Source organism: Acaromyces ingoldii (genome assembly GCF_003144295.1).
Source record: "Acaromyces ingoldii strain MCA 4198 unplaced genomic scaffold FA10scaffold_2, whole genome shotgun sequence".
Lineage (NCBI taxonomy): Eukaryota > Fungi > Basidiomycota > Exobasidiomycetes > Exobasidiales > Cryptobasidiaceae > Acaromyces > Acaromyces ingoldii.
Genome location: NW_020290248.1, coordinates 602,722 through 625,828, shown reverse-complemented (window position 1 = coordinate 625,828; position 23,107 = coordinate 602,722). Strand labels below are relative to the sequence as shown.

The window sequence follows — 23,107 nt, the reverse complement described above, 5'->3', positions numbered from 1 at the left end:
GTCTGGCCAGGAAGGAATTGGAGAGCAGGTGTCTTCGGAACTTCCACATCCAAAAAAAAATGGAAGGATAAAAAAAGCTGAAGCCAAAATTTTGGACGGCTGCACGTGCCGCGCCCATGGGCAACGCCGACATCAACACCTGCCTCCTTTTGGCGTACGCCCATTCCTGAGAGCATCGACAACTGAGCCATTAGGACAGCTGGGTGTCATGGTCAGCTCAGATGCCCTGTCGAGCTTCGTGCCGCTGGTGTCATGGCTCGTCCTGCCCAACATCCTCACCACTCTAGTCTTGCGGGCGGTCTACCAGACGCAAATCATTGCGCTCCCGTCCAACGCGCAGCAGCAGCAACACCACAACCAGGTGGCCAGGGCCTTTGTCATTGCCTCGTACCTCATTTATACCATCTATGCCTCTCTCTTCCGTCGCGAAGCCAACTTCTACCAAGTCCTTGGAATATCTCTCGACTGCGATACAGAAGATGTTCGCCGAGCTTTTCGCAAACTCGCCCGCATCTACCACCCAGACAAGGTGGGAGGAGGTGCGCGCAGCGAGGCCTTCTTTATCCTGCTCAGACGGGCGCATGACGGGTTGGTAGAGCCGACAAAGCGCTTCGCATACGACCGGTGAGCCTGTCAGCTGTTGTGCCTAGCGAAAAGAAGCTCTGCTGACCGAAGCGAGCCGGTCCAAATACCAGCTTCGGTCCAGAGGTGATGCGATGGGGGAGCGATACCATCACCGAGCGAGAGTACTTCTCAAAGGGCGTCACCCACTCTCTCTCCTTCTACATCATCAACCCTCTCATCTTTGGAGCCATGAATTGGCTCAATGGAGAAGCCGTCTTCACCTTCGTGAGTGCATTAACCCCTCCCTCCTTCCTCAGCCGCATGCCTTTAACGGCTGCTCCTCCTATACAGTGGCGAACTGCGCTTCTAGTGCTCCTTTTCACCCTCGAAGTCAGCCTCATCACCGCTCCTGCCTCGCCACCTGCTCTTGTCAGGGTCCTGCTCCCAACTCAGACGGTGCACGACCTCGTAGGATGCCTCCACACCACCTTTATCGCCGTCAACCTCGCCTCGAGGCACATCGGCTCGCTCTTGCCTCCCCTGGGGGGCACCATGGGCAAGATGCGAGAACTAGCGTCGCTGGAGGGAGGAAGCGCAAAGAACAACGAGAAAGGCATGCAAGACATGGTGCAGGCCATGGCCAAGATGCAAGACTTGTCGACGGCCGTACGCATCGAAAGTGCCCGCAGCATGGCTCACAGGTGAGTGTGGCACCATCGAATATGCATCGAGAGCTGCGAATGCTGATAAAGAGACAAGCCTGCAACCGCTGAGGCCACCAGCAGTGTCGTCGGCTGCGACGGTACAAGGCGCAGCTCGCGATGCTGCAGAGGCCCATGCGAGCCGGTCGCACGAACCCAGGGCGAAGCTTCGGGCGCCATCCAAGGCCGAAGAAGCCTGGATCCACCTTTTCGGTCGACGACTCCTCCGAGCTCAGGTGGATGCTCATCGAGGGCAGCAAAGCCAGACAGGGCATGTCGCACCGACTTCGGCAGCGGTTAGCGGGACCCCCGGCTCCTCGGCCGTCGCTCCGCCCGCGCTTTCGTCGCACACAGCGATCGAACGACAACCCCATTCTAGCACAGATGGTGCGCATGTATCATAGAGAATCAGTCATTGCTATAATGAAGAGCCTAGTCAGCAAGAAGTAAAGAAGGAGGGCCAAATGGGCGCCAAAAAGAGGAGGGGAACTGCAGCACCCAGGATTCCCGCGTGGTCCCCCACCGCAGTACTGACTACAGGGACGAGAAGGAAGAAGCACGTAGTCGTGCGGCGATACTCTTGATTATACGCCTTGCCATCTCAGCCGTCATGGTGCGAGAGGCAGTATTCGAGGTGCCTTAATACGTCTTCGAGCTTTTGGGCATTTGCGTCGATGGTCGACAGCTTGGCGTCGATATCCGGGAACGACGGCGGCGAGGTACGCAGGGCTCGGAGCGCCAGGCTTCACCACGCCTTTTCCTTGGCCTGATTGAGGAGCCAGCGTGCATAGGCCTCGTCGCGCTCAACCTCGACGGCAGCCACGCGCTCCCGGTACGCTTCGACCGCACGGATGGCGACCAGGAAGTCGACCATGGTAGGCTTCTGCTTTCGCACCAGCGCCCTGAGGTCGGCACGTCGGCGTCGTCGTCGTCGTCGGCGCCGCCCTTGTCCCCCTCGTCGGGCTCGGTCAGCGCCGTTTCGTCGCCCAGGTCCGAGGGCCTGGCAAAAGGAGACAGGGCGTCCTGCGTTGGAATCGATCAGCTCGGCCGACGTACTTCCTCAACTCCGTCAACGACTGCGGGCACGCCGAGCGTCCAGATTTCCAACTCGTCATTCTCTTTGCTGCCGAGAAAGGTTTTGAGTGAGATGGCCACCTCGATCAGAGTCGCGAGACTGGGCGTCAATGTGAGCGTAAAGTCGGATCCTGGCTCAAAGTACATGCGGAAGTCCTGATTCAAGAAGACGAGGTTGTCAACCGAGCACCTGCGACGGGCTCGCTGTTGTGGCAGACCTCAGAACGGACCGGTCGAGCGAGACCAGGCGTGAAGCTGCTTGAGCAGCTTTTCGCTGTGAGGAAAGACATGGGCGCGGTCGGGTTGGCGACGCCCGCTGAGAGTGCAACACCTGGCTTCCTGGTGTTGTTGTGCCACTTAACCAGATCCAGCGTCTCCTCGGTAGAGCTGTCAAACTCGCGCGGGGGTGTCTTTTCGCCATGGAGCACGGGAACCTTGATGTCCCCCAGACGGAGGCGACGCAGCCTGATAGCGGCAGACTCGTATGACATTGTCGTGGTTGTGGACTTCTGTTGGTCGTAGCATCTCGTTGAAGCTTTTTGTTCCCTTCAGTGCGGTGTGCTTGTGACGCAAAGGAAAACTTCCCCCAAACTTGGCATCTAGTTGCGAATTCGGGTGCAGCGGTAGCCACGTGGTCGTCTCCGGCGACCACGGCGGAGCGTACGATTATCGAGGAAGTACTGGATCTGCTGCGAATCCTCAACGGGGTGCCGGAGCGTCAGCGAAGGCCTCCGGCTGGGGCTGTATAGTACGCCCGAACTGCTTGATCTGTCTCAAAGGGAGACCAGTCCCTTCGGCGGCGTCGATCGCTTCGCGATTGGCGCCATCGCCGACAATCGTTGCGCGCTGCGCGCGCACCGACCGGTGCCCTCTCAGACGGAGCTGAATTCGAGGGCGATGCCGATAAGATTGAAGTGATAGATAGAGAAAGAGAAGTATGTACATCAAGGACGAGCCTTTGACTCGTCCAGGGAGGAGCACGCGTGAGAACCGGACGGGCCGTGCGCCGATAGACACGTGGCCCAAGGACGCTCCGACAATGGCGATTTTCCAACTCACCTCCCGCTTTGCATAGTAGTATTGGCACAGCAAGCAGAGGACCTTGCAGCAGGCAGCTGTAGCTAACCGTCAGCCGGCTTGGAAATCCTAAAGGCAAGTTGCGGAAGGAGCGACAAGGCCATCGAGCTTCCTTCCGTGCGTGGCTTGCCTTATTATCTCACTGTGACATAACCAATAAAGGAGGCGAAGTATACATCAGTAGTAGTAGTAGTAGCTGTAGAGTAGTAGTAGTAGTGTAGTAGTGTAGTAGTGTAGTAGTGTAGTAGTAGTAGTAGTAGTAGTGTAGTGTGCAAGTTCGTATTGTTTACAAACGAAGACGCACTTCCGAAGATGCGCTTCCACAATTTCAATTTGTCGTGAGGCCCTATTCGGCAAGCTGGGTGCACTCCGCTGCTACTCGAACAGCGAGGCGATACCGTGCTTAACTTCGCAGATCGGACGGGATGCGGTGCTTTCACGGTTCTATGGCCGCAGCTGAAAGCACCTGTTTGTTGCTGTGTTTTATGTCGAGACCATCAGACCAAAATTCAGCCGAGTCTGGCATCGAAAGTTTAAATTTGCTGGGCAAGGTGCTTTTGAGGGACCTTTGAGAAAAAAAAAAGCGTCGCGACACTACCGTTTTCCTCTGTGCTCTTTCCCATCAGACTATAACGTGGGCGGAGCGGACGCTGACTCCCCTTTAACTTTAGGCTAATCCTAGCCACACACCTGGTTCTGGCTCTTCTGGCTCTGACGCTGGGCGGATATCTCTGTCTGGTTTTCATGGGACTCGAACCTGCGCCTACGTGCGTCTTACGGATTCAAACGTATAGGTTGGCCGACTCAACTTGTGCAGCACCGTTGGGATATTAAGCATCGCGACGCTTTGTGCACGTGAGGCTTCTCATTGGAACACGAATTGCAGAAGTGGAGCGGACGGGCCACCACGCAGGTGCTTGGAGGTTTAGCTTGTGAACCACGACGAGAACCGCCGCCATGGAGGGAGCTTCGCTGCCGGTGCTCCCGCTCGAGATCCAGCTGGAGGTATTGCAGCATCTCTACTACGTCTCACCCTCGTCCTTTGCCAGTGCGGCCCTTGTACTGTCCAGGGCTCACCACCGACACCTTGTCACGCTCCTCTACCGGCACATCTGTGTGCGCGACCGTGCTGCTCTCGAGGGTCTCGCCAGCACGCTCATCGCTCGGCCCGAGCTCGCCGCCTGCGTCCGTTCATTCTTTTTTCAGGGCCCGCAGGGCAGGAAAAGAACAGGAAGGGAGCTGTTGCTCGCCTGGGAGCAGAGCGGCGACGAGGACCAGGCGTCGACAAGCGACGAGGAAGAGGACCAGGAGCCCGAGGCCGTTTACGATGAAAACGGCTGGTGCGAAGCACGCGGCGAGCTCGAGCCAGGCATCGAGGGGGAAGGACAAGAAGCGACGTGGGATGAGTGCGTTTTGAAAGGCTGGCATGTTTTCGCCCGCCAAAGGCGATGTGGTGGGGAAAGCAAGCTGACGAAGAAAGGCACTACACAGGCACGAGTCATTGATGCATCTTTGCACCCTCATCCTGCGCATATGCGCCGCCAATGTCGTCTCCTGCGGCTTTGTTGACTGCGTACCTTGGTTTCTAGCGCCTTATGAGGGCGGCAACCTCAACTTCCCGCTGCCCCGCTGCCGCGACTTCACTGGCGTCACTGTGGGTCTCTTTGGCCTGCTACCTCATCTCCAGCGGGAAAAGCAAAGAGTAGAGGGGAGCGACACCAGCCATGAAGAAGACAAGGTCACCTCTCTGCGGCGTATCCACCTCATCGGCGGCGACTTTGGCTCGTTTGCCCTCCAGCGCGTCCTCGTTGCCGCGCCCACGGCAAAGACACTCACCCACCTTCACATTACCGCACCGACGCTCTATCGGGTCGAGCATCATTCGCATCTCGTCTCGCACATCACTCAGCTGCTGCAGTCTAATGCACGCCTCGAGCGCATCAGCGTCGCATTCCTGCGGTGGCATCGCCCACCGCCGAGACGCAAAGCAACGCGGGCCGGTAACGGATCCCAGGACAAGACATTAGACGAGCTGGAACGAAGAATGCGTGAGCTGAGCAGCGAGACTGCCTCGTCCTCCGCGACAGTCTCTTCGCCCACCACCGCGACAGCCACGGAGCAAGCCACAGGCGAGGACTCGTACGAAAGAATGCAGCTAAGAGGCGTGTCGAAGAGCAGGAAGAGCCAGAGGGATCGTAGGCCCGTGTCGGTCGAGCGCTCGCAGCGCCAGTCCGAGGACGAGAGGGTGCAGCTCTGTCGAGAGGCGTACGTCTATGCGCTCCCGCAAGCCCTCGAAGCGAGCCAGCGCTTCGACGTCGAAGCAAGCATCGTGGAGCTCCCCTTTGTAGAGGGCTCCCCCGTTGGCTTTGCCGGTTGGATCCTGACTCAAGGGCAAAGCGAGGCGGCTGCTGCGCAGCTGGGACGTTTGCAGACAGGGCCAGACAAGCAGCGACTGCCAAGGCTCGCCGGCCCAGCCAAGGTCGAAAAGTCTTGGAGAAAGAGGGACTTGAGCCTCCTCCCCGTCAATGTGGCAGATGACGGCGCACCTGTCGGGTCTATTTGGGCTCAAGAAGCCAGCCTCGTCTGGAAGCTCAACCGTGATGGCGATGCACAGCTCATCAAGGGATCTCTGTAGGCATCCCCAGGCTCTGTTTCCAGTTTTTATCATCATGTACTACTACAACACACTCCAGCTTGATGTCAACGTAATAAGTGATACCCTCCCTTCCCGCTTTCCGGCCTCTGACCGGTGTGAGATTAAGACGATCTTGATGTATGTCAAAAGATGATACCCAATGGGCCAACCCCGGTATGTGCACTGTACGAGGTGGCAGAAAGCGCCTCAGGCCAAAAGCCAAAGGGCCTAATTTCCACGTGGGTCAATGAAATGCATGCTTTCGTCACCCTGCCGGCCTCCGCTCCACTATTCCTTCTGCAACAGTAGCACGCGCTGGAGGCTAGACTGTAAAGTCCAATTGCGTCGCGGCGCTACTCTCACTTCTGTGGAACGATCATCAATCGTCCAGTGACCCTAGCATACCCCCACCCACCTTCTCAACCAACGCAGCCATGGTCGTCTTGAATTTTCATCCAGGCGCACTGCCCAACTTCAGCCTCCGGATGAAGCCTACCGACACACTCTCTACGATCCGGGAGCGTGCTGCCGCAAAGATCCGGCTTGACCTCAAAGACGGCATTCCGCTCTCGGTCAAGTACGGACACGGAGGCAAGTCCTTCACCCTTGAAGACGGTGAGTTTGACTATCTCACTATGGCCTCTTGATAGACGCTCAGACCTGATTCGGATAACATGGCAGATGATGACTGGGACATCTTCGTTGAGCGGTTCGGTAACGAGAAGGAAGCTGATCGTGAGTTGTTTCCAATGTCTCTTTGAGTCTCGTGGCCCTGCAGTGCTGACAGTCCACGCATACAAGTTTACCTGGAGTCACCTGAAATTCCTCAGGCGACTGATGATTCCGACGATTCCGACGAGGATGAAGTGCGTCCGGTGGTCGCCAACATTCCGGTGACAAACGACGGAACCCTGGTTGCTCGCACGCCTGGTCGCGGCAAGGGAGGACCCGTGAGCATCCATCGGGTTACACCGAACCGCGTCACCTCCGTCGACGAGTACACCGAGGCGGGAGGGCAGACTACCGGCGGACGAGACTCGATCCTGTACCCTGCGCCACAAGAGCCCATTGCACACCCAGGCTACAGCAAGCCAGTGGTGCCAGATTACCCCACAACGACGCCCGCAATGGATGCCATGTCGATGCGGAGCAACAAGACGGCCAGAGCCAAGCTCAGTCAGACTGCGCAGAGCCTGGTGCCCTCGCACAAGATTGCCTTTCAAGAATTCCACTCTCAGCTCGGCGTCCGCCTCCTCAAGGGTAGCCTGGGCCCCGTCGATGACGTGCCCATGATGCTCAAGAGCGGCTACAGGCATGTCTACGTCAGTCGCAGCTTTGCTCTCAACCACGGCTTCATCCCCAAGGACACGACGCCGGGCACGTATGGCTTCAACGGAATCACCAACCTGGGCAAGTGGCCCGTCAAGGTGGGATCCAAGAGCGTCGCCTGCACAGTCATGCTGGCCGAAGACTCGTACTTCCCAGTCGTCCTCGGCCGCACCTTTTTCGAAAAGAGAAAGATCCGGACGGACCCAGTCGACATGACCAACGTCGTCTTCATGGACACGGGCGAGCACGTCGACGTTGAAGTCGTCGTCGTTCGCGACGAGAAGGGGGAGCCCGTCCCCATCCCTTGAGTTGACCTTGATGCTCATTCCACTCCTTTTGTTCCTCGCCTTTCTTTCTCTATCTTTTCCTTACTTGCCCCTGTCCCTGGAAGCTGAAGTCGAGGAGACCTTGTTAATCGAATGTGATATGAGATTTCACTGTCTACCGGTTCATGATACACTTTTGCTACACAGTCTGACCTAAAGAAAAGGGCGAGATAACTAAACCAACGAGGACGCAAGCCCTGAGGGCCTGTATGGCTCCATTGCTGAGCGTGAGTGCGAGCCGAAGACGATAGTAGACGCTCGTGGACTGTACGAATAGAGGCTTTGACCCAAAGTCGCTGTCATGAGGCTCGCTGTAGGAGGATAGATCCACTGGTTGTGCGCCCCTATCGTCGACGTAACTGATTCTGCGTCCCTAAATGCAGCGTCGCCCTTCCTTCCTCCTTTCTCATTGTCGTTAAAATCATTGCCGTCATCGTCGGAGAGACTCGTAACGCTCAAGCTACGAGCATAGTGGGTATTTGCGCTCGTCTTGGTAGCCGTACTCGATGCTGTCGTCGTCGTGGCAGATCTCATTCTCTGCGTGGGTATGGCCGCGCCATCATCAAGTCCAGCTTGCGCAGCTGACCTTCGCGTGCCTCTGAAAGGTCCTCCGCCGTTGCTCCCGTCTGCGGCCCCAGGTCCGCCACTGGCACCGCCGCCGCCGCCGCCGCTACCGCCACCGCTTCTCCTCGGCCGTCCTCCTGCTCCACCGCCAGCACCATTGCTGCCTCCGCCTGCTGCGGGTCCGCCTCCTCCACCACCATGGTGTCTCCCGTTATCTGCCCCTTCCTGCTGCTTGGCAGCCTGTCACCCATACAGTCAGTAATTTGCACCTCGTCTGACAGGTTGAAGGACGAGACTTACCCTCTTGCGATGAAGCGTCATTTCATCAATTGCATTGTCGATGACTTGTTGCAGTAGCTCCCTCGCTTTCCAATGGCCTTCGCAGTCAGCCAAGAGCGCATGGTCATGCTCGATTCTGCAGGTGCCAGCATTCAGTCGAACTATCATCTCAACAGCATGATCAGCGCATTTGCACTCACTTGTGGATGCAGGCCGTGACACGGTCCTTCTCCTGCTTTGCAAGCCGCACATTTTGTTCCAACCAATCATTGTACACTCTCCGAGCAGTCCTTCTGATCGCACGATACTCGGCATCAGCGACCTCGAGGTACGTCTTCAGGGGGATTCTCCCAATCGTTGCGATGCTTCGCTTTGTCACAGCTTTCCTCTCTTGACGAACTTGCGAGATTGTCTGATACTTTGCCCGATGCAAGCCCTTAGTCGCGCTCATTGGCGGCTCCCGAGGTGCGAGCCAGAACTGTTCGAGAAGCTCCGATTAAGCCATGCCAAAAACATGTTTTCACGAAAAGGGCGAGACTCACCGTCCAATCTTCCAACTTCTCTCCGTCAAGGAAATTGCTCTCGTCGCCCACAGCTTCCTGCACCCCTTCTCCTTCGCCTGCAGTCTGAGAACGGCGATTGTTAGGCTGACGTACGGTGATCCTCGCTGATGATCTTCGACCGTGTGCTGGGTCCGCGTCTGAGCTTGCCATCTGTTCAGTGCTGCCACTCGAAGGGAAAACACCCGCCTCATCCAAGAAAGAAGAGGAGTGATGCTGCTGCTGCAGACTGCCATCGTACATGTGCTCATGATAACGCGAATCGTTGCCGACTTGTCCACCACCGCCGGCGCCGGCGCCGCCGACGTTGTTACTACCGCTCCCTGTTCCGCCATTGGTGTGCGTCGTGTTATTTATCGCCGGACCAGAAGAAAAGCCAAACGCCTGATCAAGGCTTTCGTTTGCGCGAAGAGCCTCGGGAAACACAGGCGAAGGCAGCTGATTGACAGTGTGCGCCTGAGGTGCTGATGCTGGTGGCTGCTGCTCCACGTGACCCAGTTGGTCTTGGACATGATGTCGTTGTTGGCGTGATTGGACCCTAGCACTGAGAGGCGTGGGCTGGTAGGGTGGCGGCGGTGGCGGTGCCTGATGATGGTCGTGTTGCTGCTGCTGCTGCTGTTGTTGTTGTTGATGCTGGAGACCGTTGACCTGACCAATTCCGCTGCGCCCTCGCCTTTCGGCTGAGATGGGCGGGTCCTCGTTGGCGCTGAGCATGAAAGCGACCTTAGGTGCGGTTGACATAGGGGATAGCCCCTCCTCTGGCCCCGTGAGTTCTTGCTGCTGGCGGCTGTCCTGCATCGACTGAGCCATGTCAAGGTGGTTGGACATGGCTGATTGATGGCGATAGTCGTGCCTGGCCTGAAGATCTTCCATGGCATATCTACCTCCGCGATCCGCAGCAGGAGGGACAGAGTGGGGAGTGTGAGAGGGCGGTGGAGGTGCTGGAGCAGCTGTGGCTTGGAGCCCGTCGGAGATTGACGAAGCGGGTGGAGCCATTGGAGGAGGCAACGACGGCGGATGGACAGGCTCTTGAGCTGATTGAAATTGGCGATCGGGCGCGGTGACATTCATAGTCGAAAGCCCAGTGGAAGCATCGTACTGACGAGCTGATGAAGCGCCTCCTTTCTCTCTCGTGGAAGCTTCGTTCCTGCGATTACGCCTATGTTCACGATCCGGGGACCTCGAGGGCGAGCGGCGTCGACGATTCGACGTGGAAGCCGCTTCCTGCGTGGCTTTGATCTCGGAAGACAGCTTCATGAGCACAGACAAGCTCTCTGTGTGAGCGTCGACCCGCTAGATAGACAGCCGCCTTGAGTCAGTCCCCCTTTCTTCCTGTCCACGGCTAATCAAGGCCCGGGTGCCAACTCACAGCAACGAGCTTGTCCAAAAGACCAATCACGCTCTCATTTTGGCGAACAGACATAGACATGTCGCCAGCGATTGACGAGAGCGACCGTCCGATCACTGACCAGTTCGTCGGTGACGGGTCCTCACTGCCGCCGCTGGTCGACGTGCTGCCGACCAGGCCAGTGGCGGTAGCAGGACCGCTTCGGGCATGATTCAACGAGGATGCGGACAAAGACGACTGCCTTTCGTGCGAGGTGCGCTGTTCGCGCGACGAAGGGGCCTCTGCCTGGTGCATTCCACTGCCGTAGGTGCTGCCGTGCTGGATGAGCCCATAGTCGGCTGGGTAAGACTGATGAAGCATAGGAGAAGAGGAAGAAGTAGGGTGTTCCTGGTAGCTAGCCACTTGTTGCTGCGGTGGTTGCTGCTGTTGTGGATGCTGTTGCTGCTGTGGATGTGGCTGCTGGTGCTGGTGCTGGTGCTGGTGCTGCTGCTCCTGTTGCAACGCTTGAACCTGCTTGTGTTGTTGTTGCTGCTGGTGCGGCTGGTGCTGGTATTGCTGCTGCGGTTGGGGGTGCGGCTGATGCTGCATTTGCGACGGGCTCTGGTAGAGGGAGTAGGCTGAGCGGGGCGACATCAAAAGCCGTGAGCCTGCGGCGGAGCGAGAAGTGTGAGGAGGGAGCGGCGGCGCAAAGGTCTGCGGCGACTGCTGCCCACCGACATTACCGCCCCCACCCGCTCCGCCGCGGCCATGGTGGAGAGAGTGACCGTGGTACATGGCCCACGCGATTCCTATTCTCGACCGCCGACGTTGTGGCCTCGATGGTGGCGGGAGGGACTCGTCGTCGTCGTTGTAGGCCTACCCTTGCGGGATGACAGGCATGAATTCAAGGCGGATTTACGAATAGCTGGGTGACGTCGCAGCTTTAATGCAGGCACTACTACTGGTAAAATTCCCCTCGTTATGTTTTTCATAACTTTTTTTGCCCAATCAGCCTCTAGTTTGATGCTGATCTCCGACTTCTACCACTACTACTACTACTAGCTTGTGCTTGGGTATTTTACACTGTATAGATCGAGGAGCGCACGTACAGTAGTACACTGTCCTACGCTAAGTAGACTACTTCTTCTAAGTTAGATAGAGAAGGCGCCTGTATCGGCGATTCTGGACAAGAAAATTTTGATTAAATGCAGCTGACAGCGAGTGGCCAGGATATATACCTCTCATGCTTCGCGGGCCGAGTTCCGTCGAACCGGCTTGCACGCTCGAGTAGTACGGTACAGATTCCAAAAGCGAAGCATGTCTGATCTGCAATGAAAGAACGAACAAAAAAGAAGAGAGAGAGAGAGGATTACTGGAGCTAAATGGAAATTAGTCTAACGCAGAGGAGAAATAAAAATTAAGAAATCGCCTCTAAAAATCGGGTGAAAGTTGGAATCCTCTTGTGGAGTCAAGGTCATATCACATACAAAGGGCTTCATCGAATCCTGGGTCCCCCCACTACTACCACTAAGTAGGCGACGAGTCGACGCGGGATTTTTTTTTGCTCTGTCGCGATTAAACGAGAGAGAGAGATGACCTTTCTTAGCTTCTCGAGAAAGTGGCAATTCATGCGATGCCGAAGCGGCCAGGACAAGGCCAGAGAGCAGGTCCAAGGCTCCGCGCCGGAGATTCGGGGTATCGAAGATGTCGCCCACAGTACTACTACTACTACGGCTAGTGACTAGGATACTAGCGTCGCAGCATCGTAAAAGTGCGATTCGCGCGAGCTCAAATTCGCATGTTCGCAAATACGAGCAAATACGAGCAAATACGAGCTCCGCGGTCATATCTGGCACGGGAACCCGCCCGGAGTAGTGTAGACGACAGACAGAGTGATAGAATGTCCGGCCGACAGAATGCTCGAGCATGAGCATGAGCATGAGCACGTGCTATGCCGAAGAGAACTCAGGATGGCGAGGAAGAGGAGAAGGAGGATGCGCGAGTGTGCCATTGCAAGTAAGAACCCAAAGATTATCGCAGCCAGAATACAAGAATCTGGCACAGTCAGTGCCTTTATGCGTCCCCTCCCGGACTGGCCCAGGACCAGTGCTGAAATCCTGCGCGGTGGAGCTCGTCGCGCACCATTGTCTCTGCCCTTTCTTGTGCCTCGTACCGCCGATACGCGGCTGCGTCTCGCTCCACGCCAGTATCTTCGCCAACTAAAGGCCTTGGACGGCGACCGTTGTCGTCATTATGTGAGGCTGCTGCTGCTGCTGCTGCTGCTGCTGCTTGCGCGCCCGCGAGAAGTACCCGGTAGGCATCGACGGCGGCGTGGACCTGCTCGACGTCGCGCATGCCCACGAGTGTCGGCAGGAGGGCCTGTCCCGGTGCGTCGGCTCGAGCGACTTCGGAGCCCCGCATGCCGAACCTGGCCGCCGTCTGGGTGAGGGACGGCATCTGATTGGCAGGTGATAATGTTGACGCCTGCTGGAGTGCCTTGGCAGCGTTGATGCATGCATGCTTGAGCTTGAGGGGGGCAGGGTGCCAGGTTGGCGGCCCATCGTCAGTGAGCAAGCCCATGGAAAAGGGCGAGGCGTTGAGTACGCGGGGCGGGTCCCAATTGTGCTCCTCTGACAGCAGAGGGCAGCGCTGAAAGTGGTCCAGGTAGGCGACGAGGAGGTCGCTCTGGAGCGTGTGGTGCGAGTAGCTAAGCACGACGTCGAGGGGCCGGTGCAGGCGGGCAAAGACGAGCCTCGAGAGGCGGAGGAGCGTGGGCAGGGGGTAGCCACTGATGCCGACATTGTCGACGATGCCCTCGTCCTTGAGTCGGAACAGCTCGGCGACGGCCTCGAGGATGCTGTCGTCGCCCTGGCCAAAGCTCTTGCCTGCCTGGGCCGGGGCGAGACCACAAGCCATGTGGACGGGCCCATCGTCGTCGGTCTCGGCGATGAGGTCCCTGGCGGCAAACCCTGCGGCCTGGGCGGGCCCTACGCTCTCGGCAACGAATTCGACATCGTGCATGAGGACGACATCGAGATACGTCGTCTCCATCCTCCGGCAACTCCGCTCGACGCTCCTCCGCACGCTCTGGGCGCGGTAGTCGAAATCGCCCTTGTTTGGCCCGTTACGGCCGGCCTTTGTGCAGAGGTAGTAGGAGTGGCGTGGGAACTGGGGCGCGAGGGTGCGCAGGATCCGGCCCAGGCGAATCTCCGAGGGGTGATAGTAGGGAGACGTGTCGATGGCATTCATGCCGTACTCGAGCGCCAAGCGAAACACTGTCGATTGTTCAGTCTTTTCTTCTTTCTCAAAGAACACTCATTTGCTTCTCCACGGACTCACTTCGGTACGGCTCCAGGCCGCGGATGACGTCGTCGGAATGGTACATGCCCTCGCCCAGGCCATTGCCGCCAATGAGCAGCGGCGGGCACCCCTGCTTGAACGGCGGCAGGTGCCTGCTTCTGCTTCTGCTGCGCTGCACGCTGCCGTTGCTGCTTCCGTTGCTGCTTCCGTTGCTGCTGCTGCCCGCGCCATTTGTCTGCCGAGGAGAGATGCGGGGCGCGGTAGCAAGTGGCGCACCCCGGAGCGCCTCGGGGACCAGGTCGTCGAGCTCAGCCTTGACGAGGACCTCGTCGGGCGAGGGGTCCACCGCAGGCACTCTGGGCATCCTGGCCCGACAGCTCCGCTCAGCTCCGCTCAGCACTCTGCGTCGTCGTCGTCCTATGTCGTCGTAGTGCTGGCTGACGCGCTTGCTTATAGCTAGCTACTATCGAGGCCTGATGCGACGGTTGGTTCTGCAAAGCGGAGCGCGGGAAGATCAGAAAAAGGCAGAACTTATTGCAATTGCGCAAAACAAGCCTAAAATCAGAACAATGATGACATAAAAACCCCGACACGCGCACAAGATTGCAAAAGTGGAGCAAAAGCAAAGGAAAGAAAAAAAAAAGCCAGAAAAAAAAGATCTGGGTGTGGTTTTGGCAGTGCTTGACTAGTGTAATCAAAATGTGTAGTAGCAGCAGCAGTAGAGTAGAGAGTACAGTACAGTACATCACGCCGACGAGGGCTGCTGGTCCAGCATCTTTGTCCAGTCAAATGGCTCCCACTCCTTTTTAAAGTCATGCAGTCTCTGCTTCTGCTCGTGGGCCTGCATCCTTTTGGGCTTCCTCCAGCGTCTCGGCTCGAGGTCGAGCACGTTGCCGACGACCTCGGCGGCAAAATACACTGGAAACTCCTGGCCCTCTTCTTCGTCTTCGTACTGGTCCTCGTCCTCGCCGCCGCCGCGGTGCCGGGCCTTGCCATCGTCTTCAATGACGTGGCCATAGCCCTTTTCGCCCTTGTGGTCCCACTGGACCATAAAGTAGGGCAGCTGCGGCACCAGGCTCCGTCGGAACGGCCTGGAGGGTGTAAACGTGATGAGCTTCTTGTGCTGCGACCACTCGCCCTCGGCCTGGAGAATCGCCTGCTGAAAGTAGCCACGCAGATCGTCCTGCACGTCGCGCGATACGACAATGGCCTCGAGGAAGGTGTGCTTGTGGTGCTTGACCGACTTGACCGTCTCCCAGATCATCAGCGCCTCGCCTCGCTGGGCGGCGAGCTGCATGAGGCACTTGATGAAGTTCTTGATCTCCTCCCACGTGTCATCGTCGGCTTCGAGCGACGAGACGTGGTGCTGGATGGGCACAATGAGCAGGTGGATGCGCGTCAGCGGCTCCGTCTCGCTCAGCGCGAGGTAGCATCGCGTGCCGCTGCAGACGACCGTCGTCCGCGGCGGCCGCTGGCCCTCGTCCTGCCAGCACAGGTTGCAGCTGTCGAGAGCCTTTTTCGTCTTGGCAAAGTCTGTGCACGACAGTGTCAGCAAGCTGGACTCGTTGAAGCAGCGCATACATTCGAGGATGCACTCACCTTGGATGGCAAATTCACGCTTGGCGCCATCGCTCTTGACCTTTTTCCTCGAGAGCCGCTCGACGTTGTCGTCCACGTAGTCGACGTCGTCCTTGTATGCCTTGTCGCCCATGATGCGCGATGCCAGCTCGGCGTCCATGTCCTTCTGGTCCCTTCTCCCCGCCCCAAACCTCTCCTGTCGCACCAGGTCGGCGAGCGTCTGCTCGTCGTCGTCTGCATTGTACCGCAGCACCTCGCCGGTCTTTTTGTCCCTCGTCTCAAACTTGTCGGCCTTCTTGCGACGGTTGCCTGGCGCTTGTCTTCGCGCTTCATCGTCTTCGTCGCCCGGCTTGCCCGTGCCCACGTCGTAGAGTCTGCCGCGGGCATCGAGCGTGGGGAGCACCTGGACATCCTGGCCGCCGCTGCCTGCATTCCAGCCCTGCCCGTGATCGCCCCCATTCCCAGCCTTGGCTCTCGCCGTCTCTCTCTCGAGCCTCTCGCGGAGCTCGGCCGCATTGGGCGCGCCCGACATCTCGGCACGCATCACCTTTGCCGAGAGCTTGTTGAGCGCGACGGGGTCCATGGCCGCGGCGGCGGCGGCGGCCGCCTTGCTGCTGTCCGCCTCGCGCGCGTCAGACGCCTCGACGGCCCTCTGGACCGCGTCTTGCCTCTCGCCTGCCTCGGAGCTGGCAAGGTTGCTGCTCCTGGGGGGTGCTGTTGTGGTGGTGGGCGTGAAGACGCTTGGGATTGGCGTCGATGGCTTAGGCGTCGTCGTCGCCGAGGAGGACGGCGACGATGCAGTTGCGTCAGTCTCGAGGCTGGCCTGCTGGAACCTCCTCGGTGCACTCGGAGGCCCGCCGAGGGGAGTCGAGGGTGCTGAGGCCTCGCCTGGCTTGCGGAACGACTGCCGCGACTGCGGCCTCGACGGCAGGCCGGGCGAGTCCGAGTACATGAAGCCTCCAGCCACTCCAGGCCGCCTTGTTGCCGTGGTAGGTGTTGCGCGGCCGCTGCTGCTTGCGCTGACGTGGCCCTCTCCGGCCCTTGCCCTGCCGCCACCGCCGCCGCCGCCGCCGCCGCCACCCCGCTGGTCGTCGAGGAACTGGCGCTCCCTCCGGGCCTCCTCAAAGTCATCCAGGCTTCCGTACCGCTCCAGCGCCACCTCCTTGACGTCTCTGCCTTCCTCTTCGGCCGCCTCGTACACCCGCCGAAGCTTCATCATCCTCCACTGGTGCCCGGGTCCGCCGTATGCGCTGGCGCCGGCGCCTCTGGCACTGCCCTGGTTCCCGTCTCTGTTCTTGCTGCTGCTGCTGCTGCTCCTCTCGTCTTCGTACTCGTCGAGCTTCTTGCCCTGCGCAAACTGCGTGTTGAGCTCCCTCGACGACACCTTGAGATCGTCGGGGTTGGGCTTCTCTGGCCGAGGTGCCTTTGTCCGCGAGTACGTCCCCAGCGAATCGAAGAAGCCGTCTTCGTCGTTGCGGTCTCGCTTGCGGTCCCCTGCTGCGCCTTCATCGGCAGCGGCATCATCCATAGCCGACGACGCTTCATGGCCAGAGCCACTCAGCATCCAGTCGTCGCGCCGCAGAGGTGTCTCGGTCGGTGCGCTCTCGGGCAGCGGCGCAGGGTCGGCGGCGTGCGAGGGGGCTGCATGCGACCGGAGGTCCAGCGACTCAGACGTAGGCACATTCGACGTTGTCTGTGTTGTAAACACCTCTCCAAGTCAGGCTCGTCGTTCTTGATTCCTCGAGGAGCGCACTGGGACTCACCTTGCTGTAACGCTCATCATCCACATCAGCATACACGGTCCTTCCAGCCGATGTGCTCTCCCCTCTCTCGCTCTCATCAATGACCCTCTGGCCATCCCCATCTCGCTCCCTCTCAGTCTCCCTCTCCCTCTCCCTCTCCCGCCGCCGTCGCTGTCGCCTTCGCTCGCGGTCTTCGTCTTCGTCGTCTTCTTCTTCCTCGCGCCGCTCTCGCTCTCTCCTCTGGCGCTTGCGCTCCCGCCGCTCTTCTTCCGTCTCGGCCTCGGCCTCGCCGTCACCGCGCCGATGCCCATGTCGGTGACGATGCGATGGCCTGTCCCTCTCGCGTGATCTGGACCGGGACCTGGATCTCGCACGGTGCGATGACGACTTCGACGACGCCTTTGACTTGGACTTGACCTTTGACTCGGACTCGTGCCGACGACTCTCCCGATGCTCGCTCCGTTGCGTGCCGGATGCATGCTCCCGTTCCCGGCCTGACATTCTTTACTGGCCTTGTCTCGTCTCGTCAAAAGCGGCTTGGCGCACTGGCGAGTCGCTTACTTTTGGATGGCAGTGGGAAAGGGAAAAGCTCGCGCGCGACCTTCTTTTCTTTCACTTTTTCCGTCTTGCAGGTGGAGGGGGAGGGAATGTGTGTTCGTCAACCGCACTACGTCAAACCTACCTTCTTGACGAACACTACGTCAAACCTACCTTCTTCGTGGCCACACAATTCTTCTGATTCATGTCTCCCTCGCCCATGCTATTATCCATCTGCGGCCATAGAACCGTGAAAACACCGCATCCCGTCCGATCTGCGAAGTTAAGCACGGTATCGCCTAGTCAGTACTGCGGTGGGGGACCACGCGGGAATCCTGGGTGCTGCAGTTCCAGTTCTCTTTTGCCTTTCTTTTCTTTTTGCTTCTCTGATGCCCTCACTAGCCAAACCGTTCTTAACGTGCTATCAAGCTCTTGCTGCAGGCGTGCTGAACAATGACATGGTAATAATTGATCAAGCATGAACGACAAAAGACTGAAGATGGCTATCGTACCGCCAAGCGCTGGCTGATTCTCTCTAGGTCCAGGTTGGTCCTCGCCGCCGCGCCGCCGTCCAGCGCGCTTATCCCCGCGCCCATTCCCTTGCCATTGTTAGTGCTGCCGCTGCTACCCGGGGCCGCAGCACCGGACGCGGACGAAGTGGCACTCAGGAGCCGAGCGACGGTCTTTTGCATCGCAAACCACTCGTCCTCGGCCGGGCTGGCGAGCGTGCCGACGTCGTACACGTACACTTTACCCTCTGCGCCGCCCATGGCCAGCTTGCGGCCCTCTTTGCGGTCCCAGCCGACCTTGTTGAGGGCGCGACCGGCACCGACGACGGTGCTGATGATCGGCCGCTCCGTGTCGACGTTGAGGTTGTACAGATCCAGTCGGCCCGAGCCGTCGACCTGGGCGAAGAGGGCGGGGTGGACAGGATGCCAGCGGACGTCGTACACGTAGTCGCTCGCCTCGTCAAAGCTCAGTACCGGTGCAATGGCGTGGCTGCTCGAGTTACCTTGCAAATGCGCGGCACCTGATGCCGCGACGCCACCGGTGCTGCTGCTGCCGGCACCAACACCACCACCACCACCGCCGCCGCCGCCGCCAGAGGACGACGCCGACGCTGAAGACGAAGACTGCTTTTTGCTGCGCCACAGGCGACAGGTCCAGTCCATGCTGCACGAAAGGAAGAGGTCGGAGAAGTCAACGGGTCCGGCCAGCGGGTGGAAATGGAGGCCCGTGACGGGCGCAGAATGGCGCTTGAAGACGTCTTGCAGATTCAGACCGGCCTTGGCCCCTGCACGGTCGTAGCGTCCGGCCTGGTATACGCTGCCCTCCTCTGTGCCGACCCAGAAGGTGGTCGTCTCTTGGTCGGGAAAGGCAATCGTGGTGACGCTGACTTCGTCCGTCTTTGGATGGAGCGTGTTGAGCAGCTCGAGCGTCTCCTGGGGTCTCGCGAGCATGTCGAGCATCCACGAGCACACGGTCCCATCAGTTGAGGCCGTGACGAGGTTGTGGGCGTTTTGCGTGCCCACGAGCTGAAGCGCATAGACGGGGTGCGTGTGCCCGGCCGCCGAGAGTGGCGTCTTGAGCACGGGCAGAGACCGTGCTCGCGTGTCCCAGATCAGAATCTGTCCGCTGTAGGTCCCGCCGATGACGAGGTTGGGATGAAAGGGCGAAAAGGTCACAGAGAGCACGTCCGTCTGCCGTTGCCGTTGAAAAAATCGTCAGTGTCCATGGAGAGGCACTCTGCTCGTCAATGAAGGAAGCTTTTAAAACCCACCTGAGCATGGAAGACAAACTCGGGTCGGTCTGCCAGATGCATGTTCCAGACGAGAACAAGGCCGTCGGGCTCGTCGTTTGCGCTGAACTCGCTCCGGCTGTAGCTGGCCACGACAAGCTCGGGGTGCTGACGAGAGGGAGTGGGCGCATCAAGTCAGCTATTGTACAGCGAGGTGAATTTCTTTGGAGAATAGAGCGGGGTAACATACCTTTGTGGACCAGTCGAGAGCCGTGATGCTCCGTCCCCTGCACAGCCGCTCGTCCCAGAAGACCCGCTGCGACTTCACCTGCCGGCCTTCGTAGTCGTCGGCTGCGCGGTCGTCGAGCAGCGTATAGTCCTTGAGGTAGTCATACGTATCTGTCAGGGCCCTTTCGATGATCTTGCTGCTCTGCTCGACGAACTCGGTGAACTCTGACGCGCCATAGATGGCCCCAAGCTCCTCGCCAGTCAATTCTCGGAGGCCCTCTTCGATCTCCTTTTCGAGCCGCTCTTCCTCCTGCTTCATGTGCTCCTCCTCTGCCCTGAGCCTCTCGACCTCTTGCTCCTTGAGCAGCTTGGCCCGGATAGCTTCCTCGGTCGCAATTGAGACGCCATTTGGTCCTATCGTCCTGTCCCCACCTGCCTCGTCGTCCTCCGAGTCCGAATCTCCGCCGCTCCGCAGAGTCGTCTGGATCTCCTTGGTATAGTACACTTTCTCCTTCTTGGCAACGGCAGCGGGCGCATCGAGCGAGTCCGTCTGCACCTCGCTGTCCACCAACCTCGCCCTGGGCTGGCCCACGACCTGTGTCCCCTGCGCCTCGCCATCGGCGCGATTGACCATCGTCGTCGCCATGCTCTGTCCCTCGGACGCGCCATCGTAGTCGCTCCTGCCACCATACCCTGCCAGGACCTCTGTACCGGACTTTCTCGGGCTCGAGGGCGTACCCCTACCATCACCAGGCCCGATGCTCATTCGGCTCGAGGTGCCCTGAGTCCGGCTGCCGACGAGGTTGGCGACGAGGTCATCAATGTCCCGTCTCGACGACGGCGTCGTGGCCTGGTTGTGCTTCAAGTGTCAGCGCGCATACGAGAAGCCCGAGCCTGTTTTGAGCATCTAGACCGAGAGAGCCACCCATCACACACCCACCTCGGAACCACTCCGGGTATCGCTGCTCCTGCCAGCCTGCAGCCGGCTCGTCCGTTCCTCTCGCGCACGCTTGAGCTCGGCCAGCTTGGCCCGCTTCGCCTCGATCTCGGCCCGCCGCCGCGACTCGCTCGTCGTCGGTGCCGGCGAAGAAGACATCGTGCCCGAGCAGCTCGCAAGCGACAAGCGGAACAGAGGGGAGGAGAAGGATGGGAAAAGAAAGTAGAAGGTGAAGAGGGGGGGTGTTGGTCTAAATGCACGGCCAGGTCAAAATCAAATGCGCCCTTGTCACTGAAAGGGAGGAGACGCGCCTCGGCCGATATCGAAGTCATCTCCAACAGATTTCCGCAAGTGCTTTTCCACAAGCTGGATGGAGGTGGAATCTTTACACCCCTTCAGAGCGTCACATTCATCGATGGCGGTGCCCACCATGCAGGACGACAACGACGATGCGATCCTGTATGAGCTCTCCGTCGTACAAAAGGAGCTCCTGGCAAATCTTGCCGCAAGCCACGTTGGTGTCGGGCCCAACGCACACGCGGTGCTCAGCAGCTCGATGCCCCTCGTCGCCCAGCTCCGTGCCCTGGCGCGCAGGGCCCACGACGAGGTGCGCCGGGGCAAGCAGGCCGTGGCAGAGGCGCGCGCCGGCCTGGAGCTGGCCTCGCTCGAGCTGCAGAACCTGCAGTACGAGAAGCGGCACCTCGAGTCCGAGATTACTACCTGTCGCGACTTTCGGTGAGCTTTCCTCTTCTTTTCTTGCTGCTGCCTGGTCTACGGCAGCAAATCAAGAAGCTCTCATACTGACTGAGGAATGCTTGGCTGCCCTTGACAGCTCCATCTACGACACCATCGAGTTGACGGACATGGACGACTTTTGCGCAAGGGCCGACGAGGCCGACAGGACCGCCGACATTCTGGCCGACGCGCACAAGCTGCAGCTCGCCCGGCTGCGCTTCGAGCTGCAGGAGAGAAAGCGGCTCGAGGCAGAGAAGCAAGCACTGCATTCCAGGCGCGCTGCAATGCAGGCCGAGAACCGGGAGCGGAAAAAGAGGCTCGAGGGCCTCGAAGCCGATCTCAAGGACATGCTGGCGCGCAGCAGCCTCGTCACGCGGCGCTTCGTCGATGACAAGAAGCAGGACACAGGGCTGCAGCCGGGCCACGAGGAGCAGCAGGACAAGGACACGGCTGCAGCTGGCGAGGAGCAGGACGTCGAGATGCAACAGACCAGCGACCAGTAGCAAAATATCCACCATCTGTATTTTTAGTATTATTGCAATCCAATCCAATCATGCGGCAGGCTTCGACAGCGACAGGTCCTTCAAGTGCTGCTCCCTGTGAGCCTGAATGCTGCGATCGGCGATGAAGATGCGCCAGACGGGGATGCCAATGCCCGCCATGAAGCTCTTGGCCTTGTCAAGGAGCCAGCCGTTGCCGGGCACGCTGCCGCCCGACGCCGTCGCGGCGCGAAAGAGCTCGGTGAGAATGTCCGTCGTGATGAAGAAGCGGCCGCGCTCGACGCCCTTGAGCAGGCCCTCGGCGCACTGCTTTGGCGTCAGGCCCTCCTTTTCGCCGTCGCCCTCGAGCTCGAGGGTGATGGCCGGTTTTGTCTTGTTCTCCTCCTGGTAGCCCGGCGAGAGAATGGTGCCGGGAAAGTAGGCGTGCACGTCAATCGAGTAGAGCTGCAGCTCGGAGCGGAGGCACTCTGCCAGGCCGCGGATGGCAAACTTCATGGGGCTGTACTGCGCGTAGCCCACCATGCCCATCAGGCCCAATGTCGAGGAGACGAGGACGATCTTGGCGTCTCGCTTGGCCACGCGCACAAAGAGACTGGCAGCAGCGTGGGACGTGGCGAGGGCCGTCATGTAGTCGGTCTTGAAGCCGGTCTCAAAGTCGAGCTGGGTCTGCTCGATGAAGAAGCCGGGCTTGGCGCCCCCTGCGCAGCAAAAGACGACGTCGGGCTGCGTGCCGCCGGCAGCAGCAGCCTCGAGGGCCTTTTGGGCGCCCTCAAATGTGCTCACGTCGGCGGCGACGGCGTGGCATTGGGTCGAGCCAGTCGTGGCGGCAGCAGCCTGGACCTGGGCGAGGGCGAGGTCGAGCTTCGCCTGCGAGCGTGAGCAGATTGTCACTCTCGCCGCTCCCTTGGCCGCGCAGAGTTCCGCCAGGGCCAGGCCCAGGCCTTGAGATCCGCCCGTGATGAAGACGTGCTAATGGGTGACGATCCGACATTTCAGTCCCCAGGCGAGGCGAGGCGGCAACTATCGACAAGAGGAGGGGCCACTCACCTTGCCCTTGCACGACCACCGCTTCGAAAAGAACGGCAGCGACATTCCGAGAATAGGTACGAGTATGGCAGCGAGCACGGTCGAGAGTAGCACAGCAGAGATGGACGAGGTCCCGTCACCAAGCATCGCCCAGTGTCGTTGATCACTTTATCCTGTCGTCTTTTGCAACAATGCGATTTCAAGCTAGACAGGCAGGCAACTAGCTCATTTAAGCTCATATCCGTCGCCTTCCTCTCTGAGGTCGCCCTCCTGCCCGTCTCCCGAAGAGGAGCGAGCCCAGCCCAGCCAGCCACGCCGGCACGTGTGGAGATTCGGTCACCACAGGGGCG

At 59.3% G+C, this 23,107-nt stretch overlaps 10 protein-coding genes across 10 annotated transcripts; 4 read left to right on the top strand and 6 right to left on the bottom strand.

Annotated features, from left to right (window-relative positions):
* Window positions 1-208: 208 nt before the first annotated feature.
* Window positions 209-1,669, top strand: FA10DRAFT_284262 (DnaJ-domain-containing protein; the record flags this gene model as incomplete). Its single annotated transcript, XM_025523906.1, has 4 exons — window positions 209-624; window positions 696-849; window positions 916-1,265; window positions 1,324-1,669. 4 exons carry the CDS (start codon window positions 209-211, stop codon window positions 1,667-1,669), a joined length of 1,266 nt encoding a protein of 421 aa, XP_025378525.1.
* A 341-nt stretch (window positions 1,670-2,010) lies between these two features.
* Window positions 2,011-2,830, bottom strand: FA10DRAFT_258729 (hypothetical protein; the record flags this gene model as incomplete). The annotated part of the gene is made up of 4 exons (XM_025519929.1): window positions 2,011-2,148; window positions 2,181-2,288; window positions 2,322-2,495; window positions 2,570-2,830. The coding sequence occupies 4 exons, from the start codon at window positions 2,828-2,830 to the stop codon at window positions 2,011-2,013; spliced, it is 681 nt and encodes a 226-aa protein (XP_025378524.1).
* A 1,516-nt stretch (window positions 2,831-4,346) lies between these two features.
* On the top strand, window positions 4,347-6,122 carry FA10DRAFT_265189 (hypothetical protein). Its single transcript, XM_025520959.1, has 2 exons — window positions 4,347-4,822; window positions 4,908-6,122. The coding sequence occupies exons 1-2, from the start codon at window positions 4,374-4,376 to the stop codon at window positions 6,049-6,051; spliced, it is 1,593 nt and encodes a 530-aa protein (XP_025378523.1). The 5' UTR covers window positions 4,347-4,373; the 3' UTR covers window positions 6,052-6,122.
* A 324-nt stretch (window positions 6,123-6,446) lies between these two features.
* On the top strand, window positions 6,447-7,822 carry FA10DRAFT_238776 (hypothetical protein). Its single transcript, XM_025519150.1, has 3 exons — window positions 6,447-6,666; window positions 6,733-6,786; window positions 6,853-7,822. The coding sequence occupies exons 1-3, from the start codon at window positions 6,486-6,488 to the stop codon at window positions 7,686-7,688; spliced, it is 1,071 nt and encodes a 356-aa protein (XP_025378522.1). The 5' UTR covers window positions 6,447-6,485; the 3' UTR covers window positions 7,689-7,822.
* Window positions 7,822-11,328, bottom strand: FA10DRAFT_265187 (hypothetical protein). The gene is made up of 5 exons (XM_025520958.1): window positions 10,479-11,328; window positions 9,092-10,402; window positions 8,750-9,027; window positions 8,571-8,685; window positions 7,822-8,510 (listed from the first exon to the last, which is right to left on the bottom strand). The coding sequence occupies exons 1-5, from the start codon at window positions 11,229-11,231 to the stop codon at window positions 7,881-7,883; spliced, it is 3,087 nt and encodes a 1,028-aa protein (XP_025378521.1). The 5' UTR covers window positions 11,232-11,328; the 3' UTR covers window positions 7,822-7,880.
* Window positions 11,329-12,423: 1,095 nt separating this feature from the next.
* FA10DRAFT_265186 (Aldo/keto reductase) lies at window positions 12,424-14,267 on the bottom strand. Its single transcript, XM_025520957.1, has 2 exons — window positions 13,776-14,267; window positions 12,424-13,711 (listed from the first exon to the last, which is right to left on the bottom strand). The coding sequence occupies exons 1-2, from the start codon at window positions 14,098-14,100 to the stop codon at window positions 12,510-12,512; spliced, it is 1,527 nt and encodes a 508-aa protein (XP_025378520.1). The 5' UTR covers window positions 14,101-14,267; the 3' UTR covers window positions 12,424-12,509.
* A 214-nt stretch (window positions 14,268-14,481) lies between these two features.
* On the bottom strand, window positions 14,482-16,842 carry FA10DRAFT_228928 (hypothetical protein; the record flags this gene model as incomplete). The annotated part of the gene is made up of 2 exons (XM_025518772.1): window positions 14,482-15,269; window positions 15,336-16,842. 2 exons carry the CDS (start codon window positions 16,840-16,842, stop codon window positions 14,482-14,484), a joined length of 2,295 nt encoding a protein of 764 aa, XP_025378519.1.
* A 1,208-nt stretch (window positions 16,843-18,050) lies between these two features.
* On the bottom strand, window positions 18,051-20,752 carry FA10DRAFT_299936 (WD40 repeat-like protein). Its single transcript, XM_025524773.1, has 4 exons — window positions 20,500-20,752; window positions 19,582-20,409; window positions 19,374-19,499; window positions 18,051-19,293 (listed from the first exon to the last, which is right to left on the bottom strand). Exons 1-4 carry the CDS (start codon window positions 20,653-20,655, stop codon window positions 18,097-18,099), a joined length of 2,307 nt encoding a protein of 768 aa, XP_025378518.1. The 5' UTR covers window positions 20,656-20,752; the 3' UTR covers window positions 18,051-18,096.
* Window positions 20,753-20,898: 146 nt separating this feature from the next.
* Window positions 20,899-21,795, top strand: FA10DRAFT_265183 (hypothetical protein). The gene is made up of 2 exons (XM_025520956.1): window positions 20,899-21,231; window positions 21,329-21,795. Exons 1-2 carry the CDS (start codon window positions 20,912-20,914, stop codon window positions 21,732-21,734), a joined length of 726 nt encoding a protein of 241 aa, XP_025378517.1. The 5' UTR covers window positions 20,899-20,911; the 3' UTR covers window positions 21,735-21,795.
* FA10DRAFT_284253 (NAD(P)-binding protein) lies at window positions 21,783-22,823 on the bottom strand (the record flags this gene model as incomplete). The annotated part of the gene is made up of 2 exons (XM_025523905.1): window positions 21,783-22,700; window positions 22,779-22,823. The coding sequence occupies 2 exons, from the start codon at window positions 22,821-22,823 to the stop codon at window positions 21,783-21,785; spliced, it is 963 nt and encodes a 320-aa protein (XP_025378516.1).
* Between the last annotated feature and the right edge of the window lie 284 nt (window positions 22,824-23,107).

Bases quoted from the DNA above. Each gene is read 5' to 3' on its own strand.
- FA10DRAFT_265189 (XM_025520959.1), top strand. From the start codon at position 4,374: ATGGAGGGAGCTTCGCTGCCGGTGCTCCCGCTCGAGATCCAGCTGGAG. The intron at 4,823-4,907 runs GTGCGTTTTGAA...GGCACTACACAG, and splicing joins CAAGAAGCGACGTGGGATGA to GCACGAGTCATTGATGCATC.
- FA10DRAFT_238776 (XM_025519150.1), top strand. From the start codon at position 6,486: ATGGTCGTCTTGAATTTTCATCCAGGCGCACTGCCCAACTTCAGCCTC. The intron at 6,667-6,732 runs GTGAGTTTGACT...ATAACATGGCAG, and splicing joins GTCCTTCACCCTTGAAGACG to ATGATGACTGGGACATCTTC. The intron at 6,787-6,852 runs GTGAGTTGTTTC...CACGCATACAAG, and splicing joins TAACGAGAAGGAAGCTGATC to TTTACCTGGAGTCACCTGAA.
- FA10DRAFT_265187 (XM_025520958.1), bottom strand. From the start codon at position 11,231: ATGTACCACGGTCACTCTCTCCACCATGGCCGCGGCGGAGCGGGTGGG. The intron at 9,028-9,091 runs GTGAGTCTCGCC...CTTCTCGAACAG, and splicing joins AGAAGTTGGAAGATTGGACG to TTCTGGCTCGCACCTCGGGA. The intron at 8,686-8,749 runs GTGAGTGCAAAT...TGGCACCTGCAG, and splicing joins GTCACGGCCTGCATCCACAA to AATCGAGCATGACCATGCGC.
- FA10DRAFT_265186 (XM_025520957.1), bottom strand. From the start codon at position 14,100: ATGCCCAGAGTGCCTGCGGTGGACCCCTCGCCCGACGAGGTCCTCGTC. The intron at 13,712-13,775 runs GTGAGTCCGTGG...AACAATCGACAG, and splicing joins CGGCCTGGAGCCGTACCGAA to TGTTTCGCTTGGCGCTCGAG.
- FA10DRAFT_299936 (XM_025524773.1), bottom strand. From the start codon at position 20,655: ATGTCTTCTTCGCCGGCACCGACGACGAGCGAGTCGCGGCGGCGGGCC. The intron at 20,410-20,499 runs GTGGGTGTGTGA...AAGCACAACCAG, and splicing joins ATACCCGGAGTGGTTCCGAG to GCCACGACGCCGTCGTCGAG. The intron at 19,500-19,581 runs GTATGTTACCCC...CCCTCTCGTCAG, and splicing joins CTCTCGACTGGTCCACAAAG to CACCCCGAGCTTGTCGTGGC.
- FA10DRAFT_265183 (XM_025520956.1), top strand. From the start codon at position 20,912: ATGGCGGTGCCCACCATGCAGGACGACAACGACGATGCGATCCTGTAT. The intron at 21,232-21,328 runs GTGAGCTTTCCT...TGCCCTTGACAG, and splicing joins ACTACCTGTCGCGACTTTCG to CTCCATCTACGACACCATCG.